The sequence below is a fragment of the Procambarus clarkii genome, chromosome 85 (assembly GCF_040958095.1).
Source record: "Procambarus clarkii isolate CNS0578487 chromosome 85, FALCON_Pclarkii_2.0, whole genome shotgun sequence".
Lineage (NCBI taxonomy): Eukaryota > Metazoa > Arthropoda > Malacostraca > Decapoda > Cambaridae > Procambarus > Procambarus clarkii.
This window is the reverse complement of record NC_091234.1, coordinates 21,346,170-21,372,418: the sequence shown is the minus strand read 5'-3', so window position 1 is coordinate 21,372,418 and position 26,249 is coordinate 21,346,170. Positions and strand designations below refer to the sequence as shown.

The following is a 26,249-nucleotide window of genomic DNA, read 5'->3' as shown; positions in this document are numbered from 1 at the left end:
TGTTTACATTGTGGGCGCACGTGTCTCTGTTTACATTGTGGGCGCACGTGCCTCTGTTTTCATTGTGGGCGCACGTGCCTCTGTTTACATCGTGGGCGCACGTGCCTCTGTTTACATCGTGGGCGCACGTGCCTCTGTTTACATCGTTCTGTCTAAAGTTGTTTATGGCTGTCCCACTTACTTGTCTGTGTACATGGGAGGGGGGTCACTGAGGCAGGTGGGAGTACATGGGAGCGGGGTCACTGAGGCAGGTGGGAGTACATGGGAGGGGGACCACTGAGGCAGGTGGGAGTACATGGGACGGGGACCACTGAGGCCATTGGGAGTACATGGGAGCGGGACCACTGAGGCAGGTGGGAGTACATGGGAGCGGGACCACTGAGGCAGGTGGGAGTACATGGGAGGGGGGCCACTGAGGCAGATGGGAGTACATGGGAGGGGGCCACTGAGGCAGATGGGAGTACATGGGAGGGGGCCACTGAGGCAGATGGGAGTACATGGGAGGGGGCCACTGAGGCAGATGGGAGTACATGGGAGGGGTGCCACTGAGGCAGGTGGGAGTACATGGGAGCGGGACCACTGAGGCAGGTGGGAGTACATGGGAGCGGGACCACTGAGGCAGGTGGGAGTACATGGGAGGGGTGCCACTGAGGCAGGTGGGAGTACATGGGAGGGGGGCCACTGAGGCAGGTGGGAGTACATGGGAGCGGGACCACTGAGGCAGATGGGAGTACATGGGAGGGGTGCCACTGAGGCAGGTGGGAGTACATGGGAGCACGGCCACTGAGGCAGATGGGAGTACATGGGAGGGGGGCCACTGAGGCAGGTGGGAGTACATGGGAGCGTGGCCACTGAGGCAGATGGGAGTACATGGGAGGGGGGCCACTGAGGCAGGTGGGAGTACATGGGTGTGGGACCACTGAGGCAGGTGGGAGTACATGGGTGTGGGGCCACTGAGGCAGGTGGGAGTACAAGGGAGGGGGGGCCACTGAGGCAGGTGGGAGTACATGGGAGCGGGACCAGCAATAACACTGATGCAGTGAGCGACATCTGGCGTCCATTGATTGACATCACACATGAGTGAATGGTCACCCAGGTGACAGACAAGTGTCATACAGGTGTAATATATACCCCCACGGCGGCCCAGTACAGGTGGGAGGGAGCTGACCCTCCCACAGTGAGCACCCACAGTACTGACCCTCCTCCCGCATGCCCAACCACCTCCCACACGTACACCCATACAAGGAGAGAAACATCAGTAGGAGATAATGTAATCAGATATAGTGAAATAGTGTGTCGTGATAGGCGGGCTGTCCGCCTTGCTGTCACAATATATGGGTGTTGGCAGGTAAGCTTAGCTTGCTCTCCATACCCCCTTGACACCTGCCCCCACCATCACCCACTCCCCCAACCCCCACACCCCCCACTGACCCAGGAAGTCCCCCACATGTGCTGGCGTCCTCAAGGAAATCGAACGTTCAGTCAATTGTACAGTTTGATCGGTCGGGCAGTCAAGCCTCCACTACCAAGGGAAGATTACCAGCGGGTGCAGGTAGGGGGTGTTGGTGGGGAGTCTGGTGGCAGGCAGAGAGAAGGAGAGATATGTTAGGGGAGTGTAAGATACCTAGCAGACAAGGAGAGCCACAAAGATGCTGGGAATGACTTAGGAGACAGTTACTGTGGTTTATCTGGACCAGGTAACTCCTGATAGAGGCTGAGACACGTGTCTGACCCCACCTGTCAAGGCAGGTGTGGTCCGACCAACCATTTCAACCGTCAGGGATCGAACTCTAACCTGCAAGAAGTCTGAATTATAACCGAAATATTAGTTTTATATACAGGTGATTCTGGAAATGTATCAAGGTGTCCTCCAAAATGTGAGAGAGAGAGAGGGGAGGGAGGGGGCAAGAGGGGGTGCGTGCAGGGAAATGTGTCTATAAAATATGTGTCCACGACCGCCCCTCAACTCGACACATATGTAGCAAAGTGGAGGGAAAAATCTTGAGGGGGAAAAGTAGAGTTTAATCCGGAGTGTAAAGTTGTAGAGGTCCGCCTCCACCACCATTAGTGTGGTCGTCTAATTTGCAGTTCCTGCTTTACACACGACACGACGGGTGGTGGAGACTGGGTGTGGTAGGTGCCTGGGAGCCACACTAGGCGGTGTGGCTCACTGTGGTGGTGTGGTTAACCACACACCAGCCACACCACACCGTCAATCCCATAGCCAGTTAAGATTTTTCCCCGCACCGCCGTCACGACTTCACAGAATTTTTGCGCCACTCTGTCAGGCTCCAGCGAGCAGCCGCTCGCTACCTGTCACCAGCTGGAGGGTCTGGTCCTTGGTGTCACCAGCTGGAGGGTCTGGTCCTTGGCGTCACCAGAGAAACATGTCTCCTAGCACGACTCATGTCTCCTAGACAACCACTATGGCTACAAGACTTAAAGTTTAAGTATAAACAAGTTTCCCCTCGAGCGAAGAGACCGCTTCACCAGATGCTGGACCACAACACACTGGTCCGCGCCTCTTCGGAAACACTGTGTTATAGTGGGGTGTTGCGCCATCTCTCCTCTCCGCTAAGTGTGCTGTTGTGTGCGACAGTTCACCCGTTCATCATGACAATGAACAACACACGGCTCAGACCATCACCGGAACGTTTTGGGACGCATCAAAATCAGATTTTTTGGCGGGGAATCTGGAGGTAGAGTTTCGTAACCGCTCCAGGGCGGCAGAGGGCGTCCGCTCTGAGTGATTCTTTCAGTGAGTTCCTAACGTCGTGATGCCGGAGCCCAAGTGACAGATATGATGGATGTCTGTCTGTCGTCTCTCGTCTGTCTGCCGCCTCGCGTCTGTCTGCCGTCTCTCGTCTGTCTGCCGTCTCGCGTCTGTCTTCTCCCGTTTATCTGTCTCCAGAAGTCTGTCTGCTTTTCCCGCTCTATTTCTGCAGCCACAGAGACGTCAGAAAGAACTTTTTCAGTGTCAGAGCTGTCAGTACGTGGAACACGTGGGACGTAGAAGTTGTGGAAATAAATGACATTCTATTTTGTTAATATGAATATGATAAAAGCGTGAGAAATGAATCATTGCATTAATCTACGATCGTTCGGAAGGCGGGGCCAGGAGCCTAGCTCCAGCCTGGAAGCACATCTAGGTGAGTACACACACACACACACACACACACACACACACACACACACACACACACACACACACACACACACACACACACACACACACATAAACACATGTGCATATTATGCTAAGTTATTTTGCTAAATTATGCTAAGATAATAGGGAAAATAAGAAACTTAGATGATTGTCATGCCCTTCAAGATGACCTGGACAAAATAAGTATATGGAGCACCACCTGGCAAATGGAATTTAATGTTAATAAATGTCATGTTATGGAATGTGGAATAGGAGAACATAGACCCCACACAACCTATATATTATGTGAGAAATCTTTAAAGAATTCTGATAAAGAAAGAGATCTAGGAGTGGTTCTAGATAGAAAACTATCACCTGAGGACCACATAAAGAATATTGTGCGAGGAGCCTATGCTATGCTTTCTAACTTCAGAATTGCATTTAAATACATGGATGGCGATATACTAAAGAAATTGTTCATGACTTTTGTTAGGCCAAAGCTAGAATATGCAGCTGTTGTGTGGTGCCCATATTTTAAGAAGCACATCAACAAACTGGAAAAGGTGCAAAGACATGCTACTAAGTGGCTCCCAGAACTGAAGGGCAAGAGCTACGAGGAGAGGTTAGAGGCATTAAATATGCCAAAACTAGAAGACAGAAGAAAAAGAGGTGATATGATCACTACATACAAAATAGTAACAGAAATTGATAAAATCGATAGGGAAGATTTCCTGAGACCTGGAACTTTAAGAACAAGAGGTCATAGATTTAAACTAGCTAAACACAGATGCCGAAGAAATATAAGAAAATTCACTTTCGCAAACAGAGTGGTAGACGGTTGGAACAAGTTAGGGGAGAAGGTGGTGGAGGCCAAGACCGTCAGTAGTTTCAAAGCGTTATATGACAAAGAGTGCTGGGAAGACGGGACACCACGAGCGTAGCTCTCATCCTGTAACTACACTTAGGTAACTACACTTAGGTAATTACTTGCAACCTATCAAGTTGAATTTAACTGTACTCTGAACAGCAAGCTCCAGGAGAGTTCACGGCATTATAGGTGCCTCCGGCTTGGCACTCATGCTTTCGAGTCCACAGCATCTTGCGAGGCATCTGGCGGAGTGATCTGGCTGCCGGAGAGTGTTGAACATCTTGCAAGATCTCCGGCCAGGCAATCTCACCCAAATTGCAGGAATCAAGAGCTGGAAGCGATTGGGGCGACATGGCGGAAACCCATACTATAGTTGAGGTAATTAACCCGTGATGCATGTGGGTGATGGACACTCTCCCACACACTCTCCCACACACTCTCCCACACACTCTCCCACACACTCTCCCACACACTCTCCCACATACTCTCCCACACACACTCTCCCACACACTCTCCCACACACTCTCCCACACACTCTCCCACACACTCTCCCACACACTCTCCCACACACTCCCACACACTCTCCCACACACTCTCCCACACACTCTCCCACACACTCTCCCACACACTCTCCCACACACTCTCCCACACACTCTCCCACACACACTCTCCCACACACTCTCCCACACACACTCCCCCACACACACTCTCCCACACACACTCTCCCACACACACACTCCCACACACACTCTCCCACACACACTCTCCCACACACACTCCCACACACACTCTCCCACACACACTCTCCCACACACTCTCCTACACACTCTCCCACACACACTCTCCCACACACTCTCCCACACACTCTCCCACACACTCTCCTACACACACTCTCCCACACACATCAAGAGGATATCATCACCGGCATATGCTAGACTGGCCAATATAAGAACTGCCTTTAGAAACTTGTGTAAGGAATCGTTCAGGACCCTGTATACCACTTATGTCAGACCAAACCTGAAGTATGCAGCTCCAGCCTGGATTCCATACCTACTTAAACACAAGACAAAGTTAGAGAAGATTCAGCGGAATGCCACCAGGCTCGTCCCGGAACTGAGAGGATTGAGCTACGAGGAAAGGCTAAAGGAGCTGAACCTCACATCCCTGGAAAACAGAAGAGTCAGGGGAGACATGATAACCACCTACAAAATTCTCAGGGGAATTGACAGGGTAGAGAAAGACAAACTCTTCAGCACGGGTGGGACACGAACAAGGGGGACACAGGTGGAAACTTAGTACCCAGATGAGCCACAGAGACGTTAGAAAGAATTTTTTCAGTGTCAGAGTAGTTAGTAAATGGAATGCATTAGGCAGTGATGTGGTGGAGGCTGACTCCATACACAGTTTCAAGTGTAGATATGATAGAGCCCAATAGGCTCAGGAATCTGTACACCAGTTGGTTGACAGTTGAGAGGCGGGACCAAAGACCCAGAGCTCAACCCCCGGAAGCACTAATAGGTGAGTACACTAAGGTACACACATATCATATTTAAACACAATTTAGATATCATAATATGCCATAACATACCATCAGATTCCCAAGCAAACCATCAGGTCAAATAACCATCCCTCGAATCTCAAATCACAAGGAAAAAATACATATATATATGTATATTATCAAGAGGATTCACGAACATCAACGTAAGTTTCCAATCCAACCTTCAGATATCTAGGAGAGTCTGTGGTCTCAGGCTGGCCAAGTTTTCTTTGACAAACTTGTTGATAAATGAAAATGGTCTTAGACGGAGACTTGTTTAATTTCTCCTTCACAACTGTAAGCAATTCATACCTGTCACCGTCACTGCTTCACTTGTGGGTGGCAACAGAATGGCCTGACAGCTGAGTGGACAGCGCTCGGGATTTGTAGTCCTGTGATCCGGGGGATCGATCCCGGGCGATGGCGGAAGAAACAGAGGGCATCAGGGTGGAAGAAACTCTACCCATTTGTTTCCGCCGGCGCCGGGAATCGAACCCCAGTCCGCAGGATTACGTGACAGCGTGCTATCCACTTAGCCACCAGCGCCCCCTCATTTATGTACGAAAGATTATAATAATAATAATAATAATAATTTTTATTTAGGTAAGGTACATACATAAAGAGATTTTACAAAGTTTGTAAAGATTAGACATATCGTCTATATTCTTAAAGCACAACAATCACTTTACGTGGTTGATTGTTCAATAAATTCCTAAACTATATGTTTAACAGCTCTTTAACCTTGTAAGTTATCAGTCTAGCTTACACCAGCTGTTATCACCGTAGCTTATACCAGCTGTTATCACCCTAGCTTACACCAGCTGTTATCAGTCTAGCTTACACCAGCTGTTATCAGTCTAGCTTATACCAGCTGTTATCACCCTAGCTTACACCAGCTGTTATCAGTCTAGTTTACACCAGCTGTTATCACCGTAGCTTATACCAGCTGTTATCACCCTAGCTTACACCAGCTGTTATCAGTCTAGCTTACACCAGCTGTTATCACCCTAGCTTACACCAGCTGTTATCAGTCTAGTTTACACCAGGTGTTATCACCGTAGCTTATACCAGCTGTTATCACCTTAGCTTACACCAGCTGTTATCAGTCTAGCTTACACCAGCTGTTATCAGTCTAGCTTATACCAGCTGTTATCACCCTAGCTTACACCAGCTGTTATCACCGTAGCTTATACCAGCTGTTATCACCCTAGCTTACACCAGCTGTTATCAGTCTAGCTTACACCAGCTGTTATCACCCTAGCTTATACCAGCTGTTATCACCCTAGCTTACACCAGCTGTTTTCAGTCTAGCTTACACCAGCTGTTATCAGTCTAGCTTACACCAGCTGTTATCACCCTAGCTTACACCAGCTGTTATCAGTCTAGCTTACACCAGCTGTTATCACCCTAGCTTACACCAGCTGTTATCAGTCTAGCTTACACCAACTGTTATCACCCTAGCTTACACCAACTGTTATCACCCTAGCTTACACCAGCTGTTATCAGTCTAGCTTACACCAGCTGTTATCACCCTAGCTTACACCAACTGTTATCACCCTAGCTTACACCAGCTGTTATCACCCTAGCTTACACCAGGTGTTATCACCCTAGCTTACACCAACTGTTATCAGTCTAGCTTACACCAGCTGTTATCACCCTAGCTTACACCAGCTGTTATCACCCTAGCTTACACCAACTGTTATCACCCTAGCTTACACCAGCAGTTATCATCCTAGCTTACACCAACTGTTATCATCCTAGCTTACACCAGCAGTTATCATCCTAGCTTACACCAACTGTTATCACCCTAGCTTACACCAGCTGTTATCACCCTAGCTTACACCAGCTGTTATCACCCTAGCTTACACCAGCAGTTATCATCCTAGCTTACACCAACTGTTATCACCCTAGCTTACACCAGCTGTTATCACCCTAGCTTACACCAGCTGTTATCACCCTAGCTTACACCAACTGTTATCACCCTAGCTTACACTTCTCCTTGAATGCATTAATTAATTCATTGTGCAAAAATTCTTAGCACATTCAAGAGGAGCCTAGCTGGGTAGCTGAGCCTAGCTGCGTAGCTGAGCCTAGATGGATAGGTGAGCCTAGCTGGGTAGCTGAGCCTAGCTGGGTAGCTGAGCCTAGCTGGGTAGCTGAGCCTAGCTGGTAGCTGAGCCTAGCTGGGTAGCTGAGCCTAGCTGTGTAGGTGAGCCTAGCTGGGTAGGTGAGCCTAGCTGGGTAGGTGAGCCTAGCTGCGTAGGTGAGCCTAGCTGGGTAGGTGAGCCTAGCTGGGTAGCTGAGCCTAGCTGGGTAGCTGAGCCTAGCTGGGTAGCTGAGCCTAGCTGAGTAGCTGAGCCTAGCTGGGTACCTGAGCCTAGCTGGGTAGCTGAGCCTAGCTGAGTAGCTGAGCCTAGCTGGGTAGCTGAGCCTAGCTGGGTAGCTGAGCCTAGCTGGGTAGGTGAGCCTAGCTGAGTAGCTGAGCCTAGCTGGGTACCTGAGCCTAGCTGGGTAGCTGAGCCTAGCTGAGTAGCTGAGCCTAGCTGGGTAGCTGAGCCTAGCTGGGTAGCTGAGCCTAGCTGGGTAACTGAGCCTAGCTGGGTAGCTGAGCTAGCTGGGTAGGTGAGCCTAGCTGGGTAGCTGAGCCTAGCTGGTGAACACGACCCCTTGACCGTGTTCATCACGTTCACAGCTTGTGGTCACCGTGTTCATCCGAGTCATGATTCAACTGACTCGGTTTATGAAGAACTTCAAGCTGTTCTAGAAAACTTAATTTATTAAGCATATACACAGTCTTTTAATCAATATATATTAATCTGATTACTTTAATTACTTTAATCAAACACAATAATGTTCAGGTGAATGTTTTTAATTTGTATAAATAATGTAAATTTGATTGACATTGAGGAACACCTGTTCAGGTGATCTGGGATCTGAGTGATCTCCCAGCGCCTGAACTAGGCAGCCCTGAGTGCCAGGGGACACTCCTGAGTGCCAGGGGACACCTGTGTGGGTCACCAACTGGGACGATATTAACGCCATCTGTTGAGCACACCTGACCCCATTTTCTGACCCCCGGTGGACGGCTGTGGTCGCACTAAACAGGCGTAGTCTTCTTCTTACTATACGATTTTCTATCATGAGAGGTTATGTGAGAGGTCCGTAGGACTGGGGTCGGCAGTCCACCAGGAATGGTCAGCAAGGGCTTGTTTCTGTCGGAACAAGAATGGTCTGGTCGTTTGAGACAGTGAACTGTGTGGGAGCCAGCGACCAACACACACACACACACACACACACACACACACACACACACACACACACACACACACACACACACACACACACACACACACACACACACACACACACACACAAACCCACACACACACACACACAAACCCACACACACACACAAACCCACACACACCCACCCCACACACACACACACACACACACACCCACACCCACACACACCCACCCCACACACACACCCACACCCACACACACACACACACACACACACACACACACACACACACACACACACACACACACACACACACACACACACACACACACACATACAGGGGGGGGGGGGCTGGAAGCCTGGTGGATAGGGCGCAGGACTCGTAATTCTGTGGCGCGGGTTCGATTCACGCACCAGGCAGAAGCAAATGGGCAAAGTTTCTTTCACCCTGAATGCCCCTGTTACCTAGCAGTAAATAGGTACCTGGGAGTTAGTCAGCTGTCACGGGCTGCTTCCTGGGGAGTGTGTGTGGTGTTAAAAAAAATAGTAGTTAGTATACAGTTGATTGACAGTTGAGAGGCGGGCGGAAAGAGCAAAGCTCAACCCCCGCAAGCACAACTAGGTGAGTACAACTAGGTGAATACACACACACACACATAGTTTTTAGAAACTTGTGTAAGGAATCTTTCAGAACTTTGTATACCACATATGTCAGACCAATCCTGGCGTATGCAGCCCCAGCATGGAGTCCATATCTAGTCAAGGATAAGACTAAACTGGAAAAGGTTCAAAGGTTTGCCACCAGACTAGTACCCGAGCTGAGAGGTATGAGCTACGAGGAGAGACTACGGGAATTAAACCTCACTTCGCTGGAAGACAGAAGAGTTAGGGGGGACATGATCACCCCATTCAAGATTCTGAAGGGAATTGATAGGGTAGATAAAGACAGGCTATTTAACACAAGGGGCACACGCACTAGGGGACACAGGTGGAAACTGAGTGCCCAAATGAGCCACAGAGATATTAGAAAGAACTTTTTCAGTGTCAGAGTGGTTGACAAATGGAATGCATTAGGCAGGGATGTGGTGGAGGCTGACTCCATACACAGTTTCAAGTGTAGATATGATAGAGCCCAATAGGCTCAGGAACCTGTACACCAGTTGATTGACAGTTGAGAGGCGGGACCAAAGAGCCAGAGCTCAACCCCCGCAAACACAACTAGGTGAGTACACACACATTCAACTGGCCATTATAACTCGCTCAATATACAATGATGGCCGGACAAAGCTAATGATCCTAATTCTCAGAGTAGCAGTCGTCACCCCCTGACTGGTGAGGGAGCTGACATAGTCAGTCACCCCCTGACTGGTGAGGGAGCTGACATAGTCAGTCACCCCCTGACTGGTGAGGGAGCTGACATAGTCAGTCACCCCCTGACTGGTGAGGGAGCTGACATAGTCAGTCACCCCCTGACTGGTGAGGGAGCTGACATAGTCAGTCACCCCCTGACTGGTGAGGGAGCTGACATAGTCAGTCACCCCCTGACTGGTGAGGGAGCTGACATAGTCAGTCACCCCCTGACTGGTGAGGGAGCTGACATAGTCAGTCACCCCCTGACTGGTGAGGGAGCTGACATAGTCAGTCACCCCCTGACTGGTGAGGGAGCTGACATAGTCAGTCACCCCCTGACTGGTGAGGGAGCTGACATAGTCAGTCACCCCCTGACTGGTGAGGGAGCTGACATAGTCAGTCACCCCCTGACTGGTGAGGGAGCTGACATAGTCAGTCACCCCCTGACTGGTGAGGGAGCTGACATAGTCAGTCACCCCCTGACTGGTGAGGGAGCTGACATAGTCAGTCACCCCCTGACTGGTGAGGGAGCTGACATAGTCAGTCACCCCCTGACTGGTGAGGGAGCTGACATAGTCAGTCACACCCTGACTGGTGAGGGAGCTGACATAGTCAGTCACCCCCTGACTGGTGAGGGAGCTGACATAGTCAGTCACCCCCTGACTGGTGAGGGAGCTGACATAGTCAGTCACCCCCTGACTGGTGAGGGAGCTGACATAGTCAGTCACCCCCTGACTGGTGAGGGAGCTGACATAGTCAGTCACCCCCTGACTGGTGAGGGAGCTGACATAGTCAGTCACCCCCTGAATGGTGAGGGAGCTGACATAGTCAGTCACCCCCTGACTGGTGAGGGAGCTGACATAGTCAGTCACCCCCTGACTGGTGAGGGAGCTGGCATAACCAAATCAAAGACTCTTCCAGTATTGCTTATACAACTTTTTTTTCCCTTGCAGAGTGAGGCAGTATCGTCACCACACAACCCAACCTCTTCCGACCTCTCTCCTGAACGACTGGTGAGGAGTCGTGAGGGGTGAGGGGAATGTATACCGTATACATACATGTATGTATGTATAAATAACCGCTAAAAGAGAACACAGAGAGAGAGGAGATAAAGAGCATACATACGTATATTGATAATGGTTCAAAATATACACGCTAGAGTGTATTATGTTTATGTATTCGTGTTTCAGTTGTAAACAAAGCCACGTGGACTAACAGTTGTAAACAAAGCCACGTGGACTAACAGTTGTAAACAAAGCCACGTGGACTAACAGTTGTAAACAAAGCCACGTGGACTAACAGTTGTAAACAAAGCCACGTGGACTAACAGTTGTAAACAAAGCCACGTGGACTAACAGTTGTAAACAAAGCCACGTGGACTAACAGTTGTAAACAAAGCCACGTGGACTAACAGTTGTAAACAAAGACACGTGGACTAACAGTTGTAAACAAAGACACGTGGACTAACAGTTGTAAACAAAGCCACGTGGACTAACAGTTGTAAACAAAGCCACGTGGACTAACAGTTGTAAACAAAGTCACGTGGGCTAATGTTTGTGATCATGGAGCCGCTGACAGCTTCAGGATAGCCGCTGACAGCCTCAGGATAATCGCTGACAGCCTCAGGATAGCCGCTGACAGTCTGACTGACAGTGACAGGGTTGTCGGTGAGGTGGACAGTATTTAGACAGAAGATGGAAGCGCCGCCCAGCTGGGTGGGAGAGACACCTGTCAACCACCTCTCACCCACCTGTCACCCGCCTGTCACTCACCTGTCACCCACCTGCACGGCATGAGCTTCAAGAGTGTCAGGTCTGGGAGTGTGGGCGCAGGTGTGGGCGGCCTGGGGCGCCGGCGGGCCACTACAAGCCTGCTGGAGCACCTCACACCTGTCTCCCACCACCGCGCCCACTCCCACAGTGGCTCCTCCCGCGTCTCCTGCAGGTGAGTGTTGTTTGTGGTCCCACACCTGTCATGGCTCACGCACTCTACTGCCCCCACACCTGTCATGGCTTCCTCTCTCTACCGTCCCACACCTGTCATGGCTCACGCACTCTTCTGCCCCCACACCTGTCATGGCTTCCTCTCTCTACCGTCCCACACCTGTCATGGCTCCCTCACTCTACCGTCCCACACCTGTCATGGCTCACGCACTCTACTGCCCCCACACCTGTCATGGCTCACGCACTCTACTGCCCCCACACCTGTCATGGCTCACGCACTCTACTGCCCCCACACCTTTCATGGCTCACGCACTCTACTGCCCCCACACCTGTCATGGCTCACGCACTCTACTGCCCCCACACCTTTCATGGCTCACGCACTCTACTGCCCCCACACCTGTCATGGCTCACGCACTCTACTGCCCCCCACACCTGTCATGGTTCATGCACTCTACCGTCACACACCTGTCATGGCTCACGCACTCTACCGTCCCACACCTGTCATGGCTCACGCACTCTACCGTCACACACCTGTCATGGCTCCCTCACTCTACCATCCCACACCTGTCATGGCACATGCACTATTATCCCATACCTGCCATGGCTCCCTCACTGCCATCCCACACCTGTCATGGCACATGCACTACCATCCCATATCTGCCATGGCTCCCTCACTCTACCATCCCACACCTGCCATGGCTCCCTCACTCTACCATCCCACACCTGCCATGGCTCCCTCACTCTAAAATCCCACATCTGTCATGGCTCCCTCACTCTACCATCCCACACCTGTCATGGCTCCCTCACTCTACCATCCCACACCTGCCATGGCTCCCTCACTCTACCATACCACACCTGCCATGGCTCCCTCACTCTACCATACCACACCTGCCATGGCTCCCTCACTCTACCGTCCCACACCTGTCATGGCTCACGCACTCTACTGCCCCCACACCTTTCATGGCTCACGCACTCTACTGCCCCCACACCTGTCATGGCTCACGCACTCTACTGCCCCCACACCTGTCATGGTTCATGCACTCTACCGTCACACACCTGTCATGGCTCACGCACTCTACCGTCCCACACCTGTCATGGCTCACGCACTCTACCATAACACACCTTTCATGGCTCCCTCACTCTACCATCCCACACCTGTCATGGCACATGCACTATCATCCCATACCTGCCATGGCTCCCTCACTACCATCCCACACCTGTCATGGCACATGCACTACCATCCCATATCTGCCATGGCTCCCTCACTCTACCATCCCACACCTGCCATGGCTCCCTCACTCTACCATCCCACACCTGCCATGGCTCCCTCACTCTAAAATCCCACATCTGTCATGGCTCCCTCACTCTACCATCCCACACCTTTCATGGCTCCCTCACTCTACCATCCCACACCTGCCATGGCTCCCTCACTCTACCATACCACACCTGCCATGGCTCCCTCACTCTACCATACCACACCTGCCATGGCTCCCTCACTCTACCATCCCACACCTGCCATGGCTCCCTCACTCTACCATCCCACACCTGCCATGGCTCCCTCTCTCTACCGTCCCACACCTGTCATGGCACATGCACTGCTGTGCAACACCTGACATGGCTCCTGTACTCTACCATCCCACACTTGTCATGGCACATGCACTACTGTGCCACACCTGCCATGGCTCCTGTACTCTACCATCCCACACCTGCCATGGCACATACACAACCGTCCCACACCTGCCATGGCTCCCTCACTCTACCATACCACACCTGTGATCCTGTGTAAGTCTCGTGTGTAACACCTGTTTCTCTTCCACAGTCCCCCGAGAAGTCGACTGAGTGTAAGGTAAGTGTGGTGCCTTACCTGGTTCATGGGGTTCTGGGAGTGCACCTAGGGTGTCGGGTACACCTAGGGTGTTGGGTACACCTAGGGTGTCGGGTACACCTAGGGTGTCGGGTACACCTAGGGTGTCGGGTACACCTAGGGTGTCTGGTACACCTAGGGTGTCGGGTACACCTAGGGTGTCTGGTACACCTAGGGTGTCTGGTACACCTAGGGTGTCTGGGACAACTAGGATGTCTGGTGCACCTAAGGTGTCTGGTACACCTAGGGTGTCTGGTACACCTAGGGTGTCTGGTACACCTAGGGTGTCTGGTGCACCTAGGGTGTCTGGTGCACCTAGGGTGTCTGGTACACCTGAGGTGTCTGGTACACCTAGGGTGTCTGGTACACCTAGGGTGTCTGGTACACCTAGGGTGTCTGGTACACCTAGGGTGTCTGGTGCACCTAAGGTGTCTGGTACACCTAGGGTGTCTAGTGCACCTAGGGTGTCTGGTACACCTAGGGTGTCTGGTGCACCTAGGGTGTCGAACATACTTAAGATGACGGGCACCCCAGTGAAGCGTTCAGTTGTCGTATGTGCGTAAGACACAGCAACATAAAGAGTGAAGCACTGGTCTTGTGAGTGCATCTCATGTGAGGGTTTCAAGTGTGTCCCAACACACTCACCCTTAAGGTGAGTGCGTGAGGGGGAGACGCGACCCACAAAACACCTTCACTCTTGGACGTAGCAGCCGGTGACCTTTGAGGAGGCTGAATAAGTCAGATGGAACGACTCGTAGTGTGTTATGACCCCACACGCACACACACACACACACACACACACACACACACACACACACACACACACACACAACACACACACACACACACACACACTGGGGGCTTCGAGGCTGACACACCAATGAGGAAATTATGAGGAAATTAGGAAGCGTGTATGAGGAAGAGAGCCGGCCACAGACCTGAGAGGGGCCAGCACAGACAAGGTGCACTCCCTCACACACTCAGGGAAAACAATGAAAGTTCCTTGTCATGGTGCAAGATGATTACAATGAATGACCCGTAGTTTAGTCCATGATGTATGGAAGCAATTCACATGTTCACCACAGCCTGGGAAGATCACCTGAACAACACCAACAGAGATGTAAAGCACAGCCAGGAATTAGTGCCAAAGAGGGCCAGGAATAAAAGACACAGTACACAGCACTCGGGGATTGAACGCCGACCTGCATGAAGCGAGACCGTCGCTCTACCGTCCAGGCCATGTACAGGATAGTGAAGAAGAGCGTTTAGGTAGACCACCAAAGTCCCTCAAATGGGAAGTATGAGCTATCAGAAAAGTCAAAGGAAATTAAACTTCACATCAGTGAGAGAGATACGATTCAGGAGAGACATGATTACCACATCTAAAATTCTAAGCAGGAGCTGACGTGACAGACAGCAACACAGAGGCATGATTGGTGCACGAACAAACAGATACAGGTGAAAACTAAATACGTAATTGGGCCACAAAGACACTGTAAACACTGTTAGTGTCAGAGTAGTGAACACGCAGATACATTAGCCACCGAACTGGTGGAGGCACACACACACACACACACACACACACACACACACACACACACACACACACACACACACACACACACACACACACACACACACACACACACACACACCTCCAAATGTAGACATAACAGACCAATACGCTTGGGGAACCTCTACACCAATTAATTGAAAGTTGAAAAGTGGGGTCAAAGAACTTGTGGCCAGATTCACGAAGCAGTTACGCAAGTACTTACGAACCTGTACATCTTTCCTCAATCTTTGGCGGCTTTGTTTACAATTATTAAACAGTTAATGAGCTCGGAAGCACCAGGAGGCTGTTTATAACAATAACAACAGTTGATTGGCAAGTTTTCATGCTTGTAAACTGTTTAATAAATGTAACCAAAGCCGTCAAAGATTGAGGAAAGATGTACACGTTCGTAAGTACTTGCGTAACTGCTTCGTGAATCTGGCCCCCTGAAGACCAACTGATACAAGCACATTAGGTGAGTAACTAAGTGAGTACACACACACTCACGAGAGGAAGGCTGCACTCCTCCACATCTTATCCCTCCTGACATTTGCTTCAAGATATTCTTAGACCTGACTCATTAAGTCTCAGACAATGGTAGATCTATTGATCACTATTGATCTCTCAGAGGCATGAGTTACGAGGAAAGGCTGCGGGAAATGCACCTTACGACACTGGAAGACAGAAGAGTAAGGGGAGACATGATCACTACTTACAAAATTCTCAGAGGAATTGACAGGGTGGACAAAAACAAACTATTTAACACGGGTGGAACACGAACAAGGGGACACAGATGGAAACTGAGTACCCAAATGAGCCACAGAGACATTAGAAAGAACTTTTTCAGTGTCAGAGTAGTTAACAGGTGGAATGCATTAGGCAGTGATGTGGTGGAGGCTGACTCCATACACAGTTTCAAGTGTAGATATGATAGAGCCCAGTAGGCTCAGGAACCTGTACACCTGTTGATTGACAGTTGAGAGGCGGGACCAAAGAGCCAGAGCTCAACCCCCGCTAGCACAACTAGGTGAGTCTACACAACCACCACTCTACCACCACAACAACCCAGCCAGTATTACCTTACAGTACTACCATCTGCCGACAATAATTCCAACAATTGCATTGTAATTTTGAAGTCAAACAACTAATCATTGCTCGTATACATGAAAATATTGAGTGTTTGCATCTACCATTTGTGCTTCCTGACAGTGAGTGACGGTTGTTATAGCTGTCAGGCCGAACATGCGTAACTGCCTGTGTGGCTGACAGCTGCCAGGGCTCTGGGAGGCTGTGTGACTGACAGCTGCCAGGGCTCTGGGAAGCTGTGTGGCTGACAGCTGCCAGGGCTCTGGGAAGCTGTATGACTGACAGCTGCCAGGGCTCTGTGTGGCTGACAGCTGCCTGGGCTCTGTGTGGCTGACAGCTGCCAGGGCTCTGTGTGGCTGACAGCTGCCAGGGCTCTGTGTGGCTGAAAGCTGCCAGGGTTCTGTGTGGCTGACAGCTGCCAGGGCTCTGTGTGGCTGACAGCTGCCAGGGCTCTGTGTGGCTGACAGCTGCCAGGGCTCTGTGTGGCTGACAGCTGCCTGGGCTCTGTGTGGCTGACAGCTGCCAGGGCTCTGTGTGGCTGACAGCTGCCAGGGCTCTGTGTGGCTGACAGCTGCCAGGGCTCTGTGTGGCTGACAGCTGCCAGGGCTCTGTGTGGCTGACAGCTGCCAGGGCTCTGTGTGGCTGACAGCTGCCAGGGCTCTGTGTGGCTGACAGCTGCCAGGGCTCTGGGAGGCTGTGTGGCTGACAGCTGCCAGGGCTCTGGGAGGCTGTGTGGCTGACAGCTGCCAGGGCTCTGGGAGGCTGTGTGGCTGACAGCTGCCAGGGCTCTGGGAAGCTGTATGACTGACAGCTGCCAGGGCTCTGTGTGGCTGACAGCTGCCAGGGCTCTGGGAGGCTGTGTGACTGACAGCTGCCAGGGCTCTGGGAGGCTGTGTGACTGACAGCTGCCAGGGCTCTGGGAGGCTGTGTGGCTGACAGCTGCCAGGGCTCTGGGAAGCTGTATGACTGACAGCTGGCAGGGCTCTGTGTGGCTGACAGCTGCCAGGGCTCTGGGAGGCTGTGTGACTGACAGCTGCCAGGGCTCTGGGAGGCTGTGTGGCTGACAGCTGCCAGGGCTCTGGGAAGCTGTATGACTGACAGCTGCCAGGGCTCTGGGAGGAAGCAGCTCAGTAGCAGCTGACTAACTCCCAGGTACCTATTTAATGCTAGGTAACAGGGACATTCAGGGTGAAAGAAACTGTGCCCATTTATTTCTGCCTGGTGCAGGAATCGAAACCGCGCCACAGAATTACGAGTCCTGCGCGCTATCCACCAGGCTACCAGGCCCCCAGTATGTGTGTGTATGTGTGTGTGTGTATCTAGTGTATGCGAGTGTATTCAAACATTACTGAAGTAATTAGAATGTGATCTGCAGAAGAATGTCTCATAATGGGAGGAATCTTTGTCTAACCAGTCATATAATTACACCTCCTGGTCGATATTGGCTATCTTACAACCATTCACAATAGCAACAACAGCTGCTGAAATATTAACGTTATCGATTTAATCACAGTTACGTCTACGTAACGCAGCCCCGTTACGCAGCAGTACCACGTAACGTACGTCGAAGACGTCTCCCCGTATCCCCCCATGATATGGGTGTGATTGTAAATAGGAACACAAGTGAAAAGAAAAACGGAAAGGGAACAAGGATGGAAAATATCACTTGAGGACTGATGACAGTAAGTGGAAAGTTATTCCAGCGGGCATCACTTAGTTCCACCAGCCATGTTCACCCCCGCTCCAGGAGGCCTCCCTTACGAGGTCATGCTTGGGGACCTATATTAGCGTATTACTGGGTGATTAGACTGACAATTATTATACTTTAACTGCCATGAAGGCAGTTAAAGTATATAATCGAATATAATATAATATAGTAATATATAATATATAATTGAGCAAGATAACTAAGTGAAACTGTTACACACAGAGTCCGTAGAGTTTCCTGTATTTCCTGCTTCAGGGTCTCCAGGTGTGTATGTATGGTCTCCAGGTGTGTGTATGGTCTCCAGGTGTGTGTATGGTCTCCAGGTGTGTGTATGGTCTACAGGTGTGTGTGTATGGTCTCCAGGTGTGTGTGTATGGTCTCCAGGTGTGTGTATTGTCTCCAGGTGTGTGTATGGTCTACAGGTGTGTGTGTATGGTCTACAGGTGTGTGTATGGTCTCCAGGTGTGTGTATGGTCTCCAGGTGTGTGTATGGTCTACAGGTGTGTGTGTATGGTCTCCAGGTGTGTGTGTATGGTCTCCAGGTGTGTGTATTGTCTCCAGGTGTGTGTATGGTCTACAGGTGTGTGTGTATGGTCTACAGGTGTGTGTGTATGGTCTCCAGGTGTGTGTGTATGGTCTCCAGGTGTGTGTATGGTCTCCAGGTGTGTATGTATGGTCTCCAGGTGTGTGTATGGTCTCCAGGTGTGTGTATGGTCTACAGGTGTGTGTGTATGGTCTACAGGTGTGTGTGTATGGTCTCCAGGTGTGTGTGTATGGTCTCCAGGTGTGTGTATGGTCTCCAGGTGTGTGTGTACGGTCTCCAGGTGTGTGTGTATGGTCTCCAGGTGTGTGTATGGTCTCCAGGTGTGTGTATGGTCTCCAGGTGTGTGTATTGTCTCCAGGTGTGTGTATGGTCTCCAGGTGTGTGTATGGTCTCCAGGTGTGTGTGTATGGTCTCCAGGTGTGTGTATGGTCTCCAGGGGTGTGTATGGTCTCCAGGGGTGTGTGTATGGTCTCCAGGGGTGTGTGTATGGTCTCCAGGGGTGTGTGTATGGTCTCCAGGGGTGTGTGTATGGTCTCCAGGTGTGTGTGTATGGTCTCCAGGTGTGTGTGTATGGTCTCCAGGTGTGTGTATGGTCTCCAGGTGTGTGTATGGTCTCCAGGTGTGTGTATGGTCTCCAGGTGTGTGTACGGTCTCCAGGTGTGTGTGTATGGTCTCCAGGTGTGTGTGTATGGTCTACAGGTGTGTGTATGGTCTCCAGGTGTGTGTGTATGGTCTACAGGTGTGTGTATGGTCTACAGGTGTGTGTATGGTCTCCAGGTGTGGGTACAGTCTCCAGGTGTGTGTTGAGAGATTGAGTGAGGGGTTGTGGTAAGGTGGTGAGGGGTGGTGATGGTGGTGATGGTGGTGAGGGTGGTGAGGGTGGTGATGGTGGTGATGGTGGTGATGGTGGTGAGGGTGGTGAGGGTGGTGATGGTGGTGAGGGTGGTGGTGATGGTGGTGAGGGTGGTGATGGTGGTGATGGTGGTGATGGTGGTGGTGATGGTGGTGATGGTGGTGAGGGTGGTGATGGTGGTGAGGGTGGTGATGGTGGTGATGGTGGTGAGGGTGGTGGTGATGGTGGTGATGGTGGTGAGGGTGGTGAGGGTGGTGATGGTGGTGAGGGTGGTGGTGATGGTGGTGATGGTGGTGATGGTGGTGATGGTGGTGAGGGTGGTGATGGTGGTGGTGGTGGTGAGGGTGGTGGTGATGGTGGTGATGGTGGTGAGGGTGGTGATGGTGGTGATGGTGGTGAGGGTGGTGGTGATGGTGGTGATGGTGGTGAGGGTGGTGATGGTGGTGAGGGTGGTGATGGTGGTGAGGGTTGTGGTGATGGTGGTGATGGTGGTGATGGTGGTGAGGGTGGTGAGGGTGGTGATGGTGGTGATGGTGGTGAGGGTGGTGAGGGTGGTGATGGTGGTGAGGGTGGTGAGGGTGGTGATGGTGGTGATGGTGGTGATGGTGGTGAGGGTTGTGGTGATGGTGGTGATGGTGGTGATGGTGGTGATGGTGGTGATGGTGGTGAGGGTGGTGGTGGTGGTGATGGTGGTGATGGTGGTGAAGGTGGTGATGGTGGTGAGGGAGGTGATGGTGGTGATGGTGGTGATGGTGGTGAGGGTGGTGATGGTGGTGATGGTGGTGATGGTGGTGAGGGTGGTGGTGATGGTGGTGATGGTGGTGAAGGTGGTGATGGTGGTGATGGTGGTGATTGTAACACTGTAAAAGTGTTTGAGTTAGTTTATTTAAAATATATATAGAGTACATGAGTCACAGACAAGGATCTGAGAGGCGCCAGTTGTCTGCCTGAGATCTCACACCTCAAAGCGTTAATGACCTCAAGTGACCTGAGGTCAGATCATGAGAATTTCACCTTGCTTCCGCTAAGCTCTTAATTGTAGTCTGGTAGCCTTCAAACAAGCCGACGTTTAAGGAGTGGCTTGGTAGTGCCGGAGGCTATCTATTTGTGGGCGGAGTTAGCTACTAGGTTCCCCAATATAAACTCGGAGAGCTATCCAGAAAGGAGCATTAATCAAGAGAACAGCAGACGAGCAGAGCAGGGAGGCTGTCGGCCGGCAGGGCGGGAGTCTCTGTCAACTACAGACCCCCCCCCCTCTCTATCCAGCTATAGGCAGAGACACTTGGTGAGTTGAGCAGTAAGGTGACTTGGTCGTGTTTACAAGTGTTGTGTGATGATCAGGGGCAGTCAAGTTGTAGGGTTCTCGAATTCTTGGATGATGACTCACTTTGCATATTAAACTGGAACATTTTAATTGAATTGCTAAATTATGATACTTCATGTGAAATATAATTATGAATTTATTATTTAAATTGTGTTTAACTTTGTTCCCTAGAGATTTTGAGTTGAGGTGAGAAAGCCTCTGTAGTTACTGGTTTCATGGTTTAGAATGAGTACATGATAAAGATGGGAACTACTAATAATGAACTCATGATAACATCTTTGGTGAATTTTGTGATACAGGCAAGCTGCCACCATTGTAACGGGGGGGCGGGGGAAATACCTCTATCTTGTCCATTATTCCACCCCCCCAGTTAACTAACGAGGCCGGGGGAAACAGCTCTCTCTAGTCCGTTATCCCGTCCCCAGTTAGCTAACTATTCTAGAGCACCTCCAGAGTTCCTAAGGCAACCTCTCTGGTTCAACACCTTGTAACCTAGGTATTTGACTACCTAGGTGCTAAGACTACAAGGCGCCGTAACTGGATCAGCTACCCGAAACTCTAGAGAGAACTCTAGAATACTGAATCATTGCCACAAACGTAAAAGAGAAAACGAAAGGAAAGAAATGAATAGTGAAGTAATTAGTGAGGGTTTGGGGTGAGAGGGAGAGAGGTGGGAGGGGCGAGGAGGGTCATTAGTTGAAAGTGAGAGTTTAGAGAGGGGTGGAGGGAGAGGAATAGATAGGTAGTAGTAGAAGAGTAGATAGTAGAAGACGAAATGCTGCCACCATCCATTCATGATCATTACATACAAGACAAGGAATGGAACTTGCCTGTATCACAAAATTCACCAAAGATGTTATCATGAGTTCATTATTAGTAGTTCCCATCTTTATCATGTACTCATTCTAAACCATGAAACCAGTAACTACAGAGGCTTTCTCACCTCAACTCAAAATCTCTAGGGAACAAAGTTAAACACAATTTAAATAATAAATTCATAATTATATTTCACATGAAGTATCATAATTTAGCAATTCAATTAAAATGTTCCAGTTTAATATGCAAAGTGAGTCATCATCCAAGAATTCGAGAACCCTACAACTTGACTGCCCCTGATCATCACACAACACTTGTAAACACGACCAAGTCACCTTACTGCTCAACTCACCAAGTGTCTCTGCCTATAGCTGGATAGAGAGGGGGGGGGGGTCTGTAGTTGACAGAGACTCCCGCCCTGCCGGCCGACAGCCTCCCTGCTCTGCTCGTCTGCTGTTCTCTTGATTAATGCTCCTTTCTGGATAGCTCTCCGAGTTTATATTGGGGAACCTAGTAGCTAACTCCGCCCACAAATAGATAGCCTCCGGCACTACCAAGCCACTCCTTAAACGTCGGCTTGTTTGAAGGCTACCAGACTACAATTAAGAGCTTAGCGGAAGCAAGGTGAAATTCTCATGATCTGACCTCAGGTCACTTGAGGTCATTAACGCTTTGAGGTGTGAGATCTCAGGCAGACAACTGGCGCCTCTCAGATCCTTGTCTGTGACTCATGTACTCTATATATATTTTAAATAAACTAACTCAAACACTTTTACAGTGTTACATGATGGTGGTGATGGTTAGTGATGGTGGTGATGGTTAGTGATGGTGGTGATGGTGGTGATGGTGGTGATGGTTAGTGATGGTGGTGATGGTGGTGATGGTGGTGATGGTTAGTGATGGTGGTGATGGTGGTGATGGTGGTGAGGGTGGTGAGGGTGGTGAGGGTGGTGATGGTGGTGAGGGTGGTGAAGGTGGTGATGGTGGTGATGGTGGTGATGGTGGTGAGGGTGGTGAGGGTGGTGAGGGTGGTGATGGTGGTGAGGGTGGTGAAGGTGGTGATGGTGGTGAGGGTGGTGATGGTGGTGAGGGTGGTGATGGGTGGTGAGGGTGGTGAGGGTGGTGATGGTGGTGAGGGTGGTGAGGGTGGTGATGGTGGTGAGGGTGGTGAGGGTGGTGAGGGTGGTGAGGGTGGTGATGGTGGTGATGGTGGTGAGGGTGGTGATGGTGGTGAGGGTGGTGAGGGTGGTGATGGTGGTGATGGTGGTGAGGGTGGTGAGGGTGGTGAGGGTGGTGAGGGGGTGATGGTGGTGATGGTGGTGATGGTGGTGAGGGTGGTGAGGTGGTGAGGGTGGTGAGGGTGGTGAGGGTGGTGATGGTGGTGAGGGTGGTGATGGTGGTGAGGGTGGTGAGGGTGGTGATGGTGGTGAGGGTGGTGATGGTGGTGAGGGTGGTGATGGTGGTGATGGTGGTGAGGGTGGTGATGGTGGTGAGGGTGGTGAGGGTGGTGAGGGTGGTGAGGGTGGTGATGGTGGTGATGGTGGTGAGGGTGGTGATGGTGGTGATGGTGGTGAGGGTGGTGATGGTGGTGAGGGTGGTGAGGGTGGTGATGGTGGTGATGGTGGTGATGGTGGTGAGGGTGGTGATGGTGGTGAGGGTGGTGAGGGTGGTGATGGTGGTGAGGGTGGTGAGGGTGGTGATGGTGGTGAGGGTGGTGATGGTGGTGAGGGTGGTGATGGTGGTGAGGGTGGTGATGTGGTGATGGTGGTGAGGGTGGTGATGGTGGTGAGGGTGGTGAGGGTGTGATGGTGGTGAGGTGTGAGGGTGGTGATGGTGGTGATGGTGTGAGGGTGGTGATGGTGGTGAGGGTGGTGATGGTGGTGAGGGTGGTGAGGATGGTGAGGTGGGAGGGGGACCATAGCGGATCATATTCTCAACGGCCAATGCACCCGCCCCCGCCCACCCCGCCCACTGTCAACCACCCCTTCCCACCCACACCCAGGACATAAACACCCTCACCCCACACACCCACACCCCACACACCCTCACCCCACACCGCCACACCCCCACACACCCCCACACACCCACACCCCCACACACCCCTACACCCCCACACCCCCACACACCCCCACACACCCCCACACCCACACACCCGCACACCCCCACACACCCCACACACCCCACACCCACACCCACCACCCCCCACACACCCCCACACACCCCACACACCCCCACACACACCCACACACCCACACCCCCCACACACCCCACACACCCCCACACCCCCACACCCCACACACCCCCACACACCCCCACACACCCGCACACCCCCACCCCACACACACCCCACACCCCCACACACACCCACACATCCACACCCCCCACACACCCCACACATCCCCACACCCCACCCCACACACCCCCCACACACCCACACACCCCCACACCCCCACACACCCCCACACACCCCCACACACCCACACACCCACACCCCCACACACCCCCACACACCCCACACACCCACACACCACCCCCCCACACACCCCACACACCCCCACACCCTCACACCCCCACACACCCACACACCCCCCACACCCCCACACCCTCACACCCCCCACACCCCACACACCCCACAACCCCCACACCCCCACACCCCCACACACCCCCCACACCCCCCACACACCCCCACACCCCCACACACCCCCCACCCCCACACCCCCACACCCCCACACACCCCCCACACCCCCACACCCCACTCCCATAAGCTCATGAGCTGGAAAAAGCAATATGTTTAAAGTGGAGGCCGTGTTGAGCCGGAGAAGTGGTATAATAATTGTGCTAGACCTTTATTATTGCTTGTGGCACTGGCACTCTCCCTGGCACTCTCCCTGCCACTGGCACTCTCCCTGGCACTCTCCCTGCCACTGGCACTCTCCCTGCCACTGGCACTCTCCCAGGCACTGGCACTCGCACTGGCACTCTCACTGGCACTGGCACTCGCACTGGCACTGGCACTCTCCCTGCCACTGGCACTCTCCCTGGCACTGGCACTCTCCCTGGCACTGGCACTCTCCCTGGCACTGGCACTCGCACTGGCACTCTCACTGGCACTGGCACTCTCTGGCACCATCCCTGGCACTGGCACTCTCTCTGGCACTGGCTCTCCCTGGCACTGGCACTCTCCCTGGCACTGGCACTCCCTGGCACTGGCACTCTCTCTGGCACTGGCAATCTCTTTGGCACTGGCAATCTCCCTGGCACTGGCACTCTCTCTGGCACTGGCAATCTTCCTGGCACTGGCACTCTCTCTGGCACTGGCACTCTCCCTGTCACTCTCACTCTTACTGGCACTCTCCCTGTCACTCTCACTCTTACTGGCACTCTCTCTGGCACTGGCAATCTTCCTGGCACTGGCACTCTCACTGGCACTCTCACTCTTACTGGCACTCTCCCTGGCACTGGTACTCTCTCTGGCACTGGCACTCTCTGGCACTGGCAATCTCCCTGGCACTGGCAATCTTATGTGTTCCTTCAGATGGGGACTCCATGATGGGGCGGCATACTCTAAGACTGGCCTTACGTAGGCAGTGTAAAGCGCCCTAAATGCCTCCTTACTTAGGTTTCTGAATGATGTTCTAACTTTTGCCAGTGTAGAGTACGCTGCTGTCGTTATCCTATTAATATGTGCCTCAGGAGATAGATTAGGTGTTACGTCCACCCCCAGGTCTCTTTCGCGCGTCGTCACAGGTAGGCTGTTCCCCTTCATTGTGTACTGTCCCTTTGGTCTCCTATCTCCTAGTCCCATTTCTATAACTTTACATTTGCTCGTGTTGAACTCCAGTAGCCATTTCTCTGACCATCTCTGCAACCTGTTCAGGTCCTCTTGGAGGATCCTACAATCCTCATCTGTCACAACTCTTCTCATCAACTTTGCGTCATCCGCAAACATCGACATGTAGGACTCTACGCCTGTAAACATGTCGTTAACATATATTAGAAATAGAATTGGTCCCAGCACCGATCCTTTTGGTACTCCACTTGTTACTGTTCGCCAGTCCGACTTCTCGCCCCTTACCGTAACTCTCTGGCTCCTTCCTGTTAGGTAGTTCCTTACCCATGCTAGGACCTTTCCTCCCACCCCCGCCTGCCTCTCGAGCTTGAACAGCAGTCTCATGTGCGGTACTGTACCAAAGGCTTTTTGGCAGTCCAGAAATATGCAGTCTGCCCAACCATCTCTGTCCTGTCTTATCCTCGTTATTTTATCATAGAATTCCAAAGGGTTTGTTAGGCACGATTTCCCTGTCCAGAACCCATGTTGATGTTTGTTCACAAACCCAGGTGTGCAACCAGTCGTAGCCTAATTATTCTTTCCAGTATTTTACAGGGGATGCTTGTCAGTGATACAGGTC

General features: G+C 51.7%; 2 protein-coding genes across 2 annotated transcripts in view; one reads left to right on the top strand and one right to left on the bottom strand.

Moving 5' to 3' along the window:
* Nucleotides 1–8,236: 8,236 nt before the first annotated feature.
* On the bottom strand, nt 8,237–14,465 carry LOC138358732 (glycine and tyrosine-rich protein-like). Its single transcript, XM_069316897.1, has 2 exons — nt 13,955–14,465; nt 8,237–8,310 (listed from the first exon to the last, which is right to left on the bottom strand). Exons 1-2 carry the CDS (start codon nt 14,463–14,465, stop codon nt 8,237–8,239), a joined length of 585 nt encoding a protein of 194 aa, XP_069172998.1.
* Nucleotides 14,466–14,472: 7 nt separating this feature from the next.
* Nucleotides 14,473–26,249, top strand: part of LOC138358731 (uncharacterized) — a 30,373-nt gene continuing 18,596 nt past the window's right edge. The window contains exon 1 of the mRNA XM_069316896.1: nt 14,473–14,505. Within this exon, the coding sequence (XP_069172997.1) occupies nt 14,473–14,505 (33 nt within the window). The remainder of the gene's footprint in view (nt 14,506–26,249) is intronic.

Bases quoted from the DNA above. Each gene is read 5' to 3' on its own strand.
- LOC138358732 (XM_069316897.1), bottom strand. From the start codon at position 14,465: ATGTTCGACACCCTAGGTGCACCAGACACCCTAGGTGTACCAGACACC. The intron at 8,311-13,954 runs GTAAGGCACCAC...TAAGTTTTCTAG, and splicing joins CCCAGAACCCCATGAACCAG to AACAGCTTGAAGTTCTTCAT.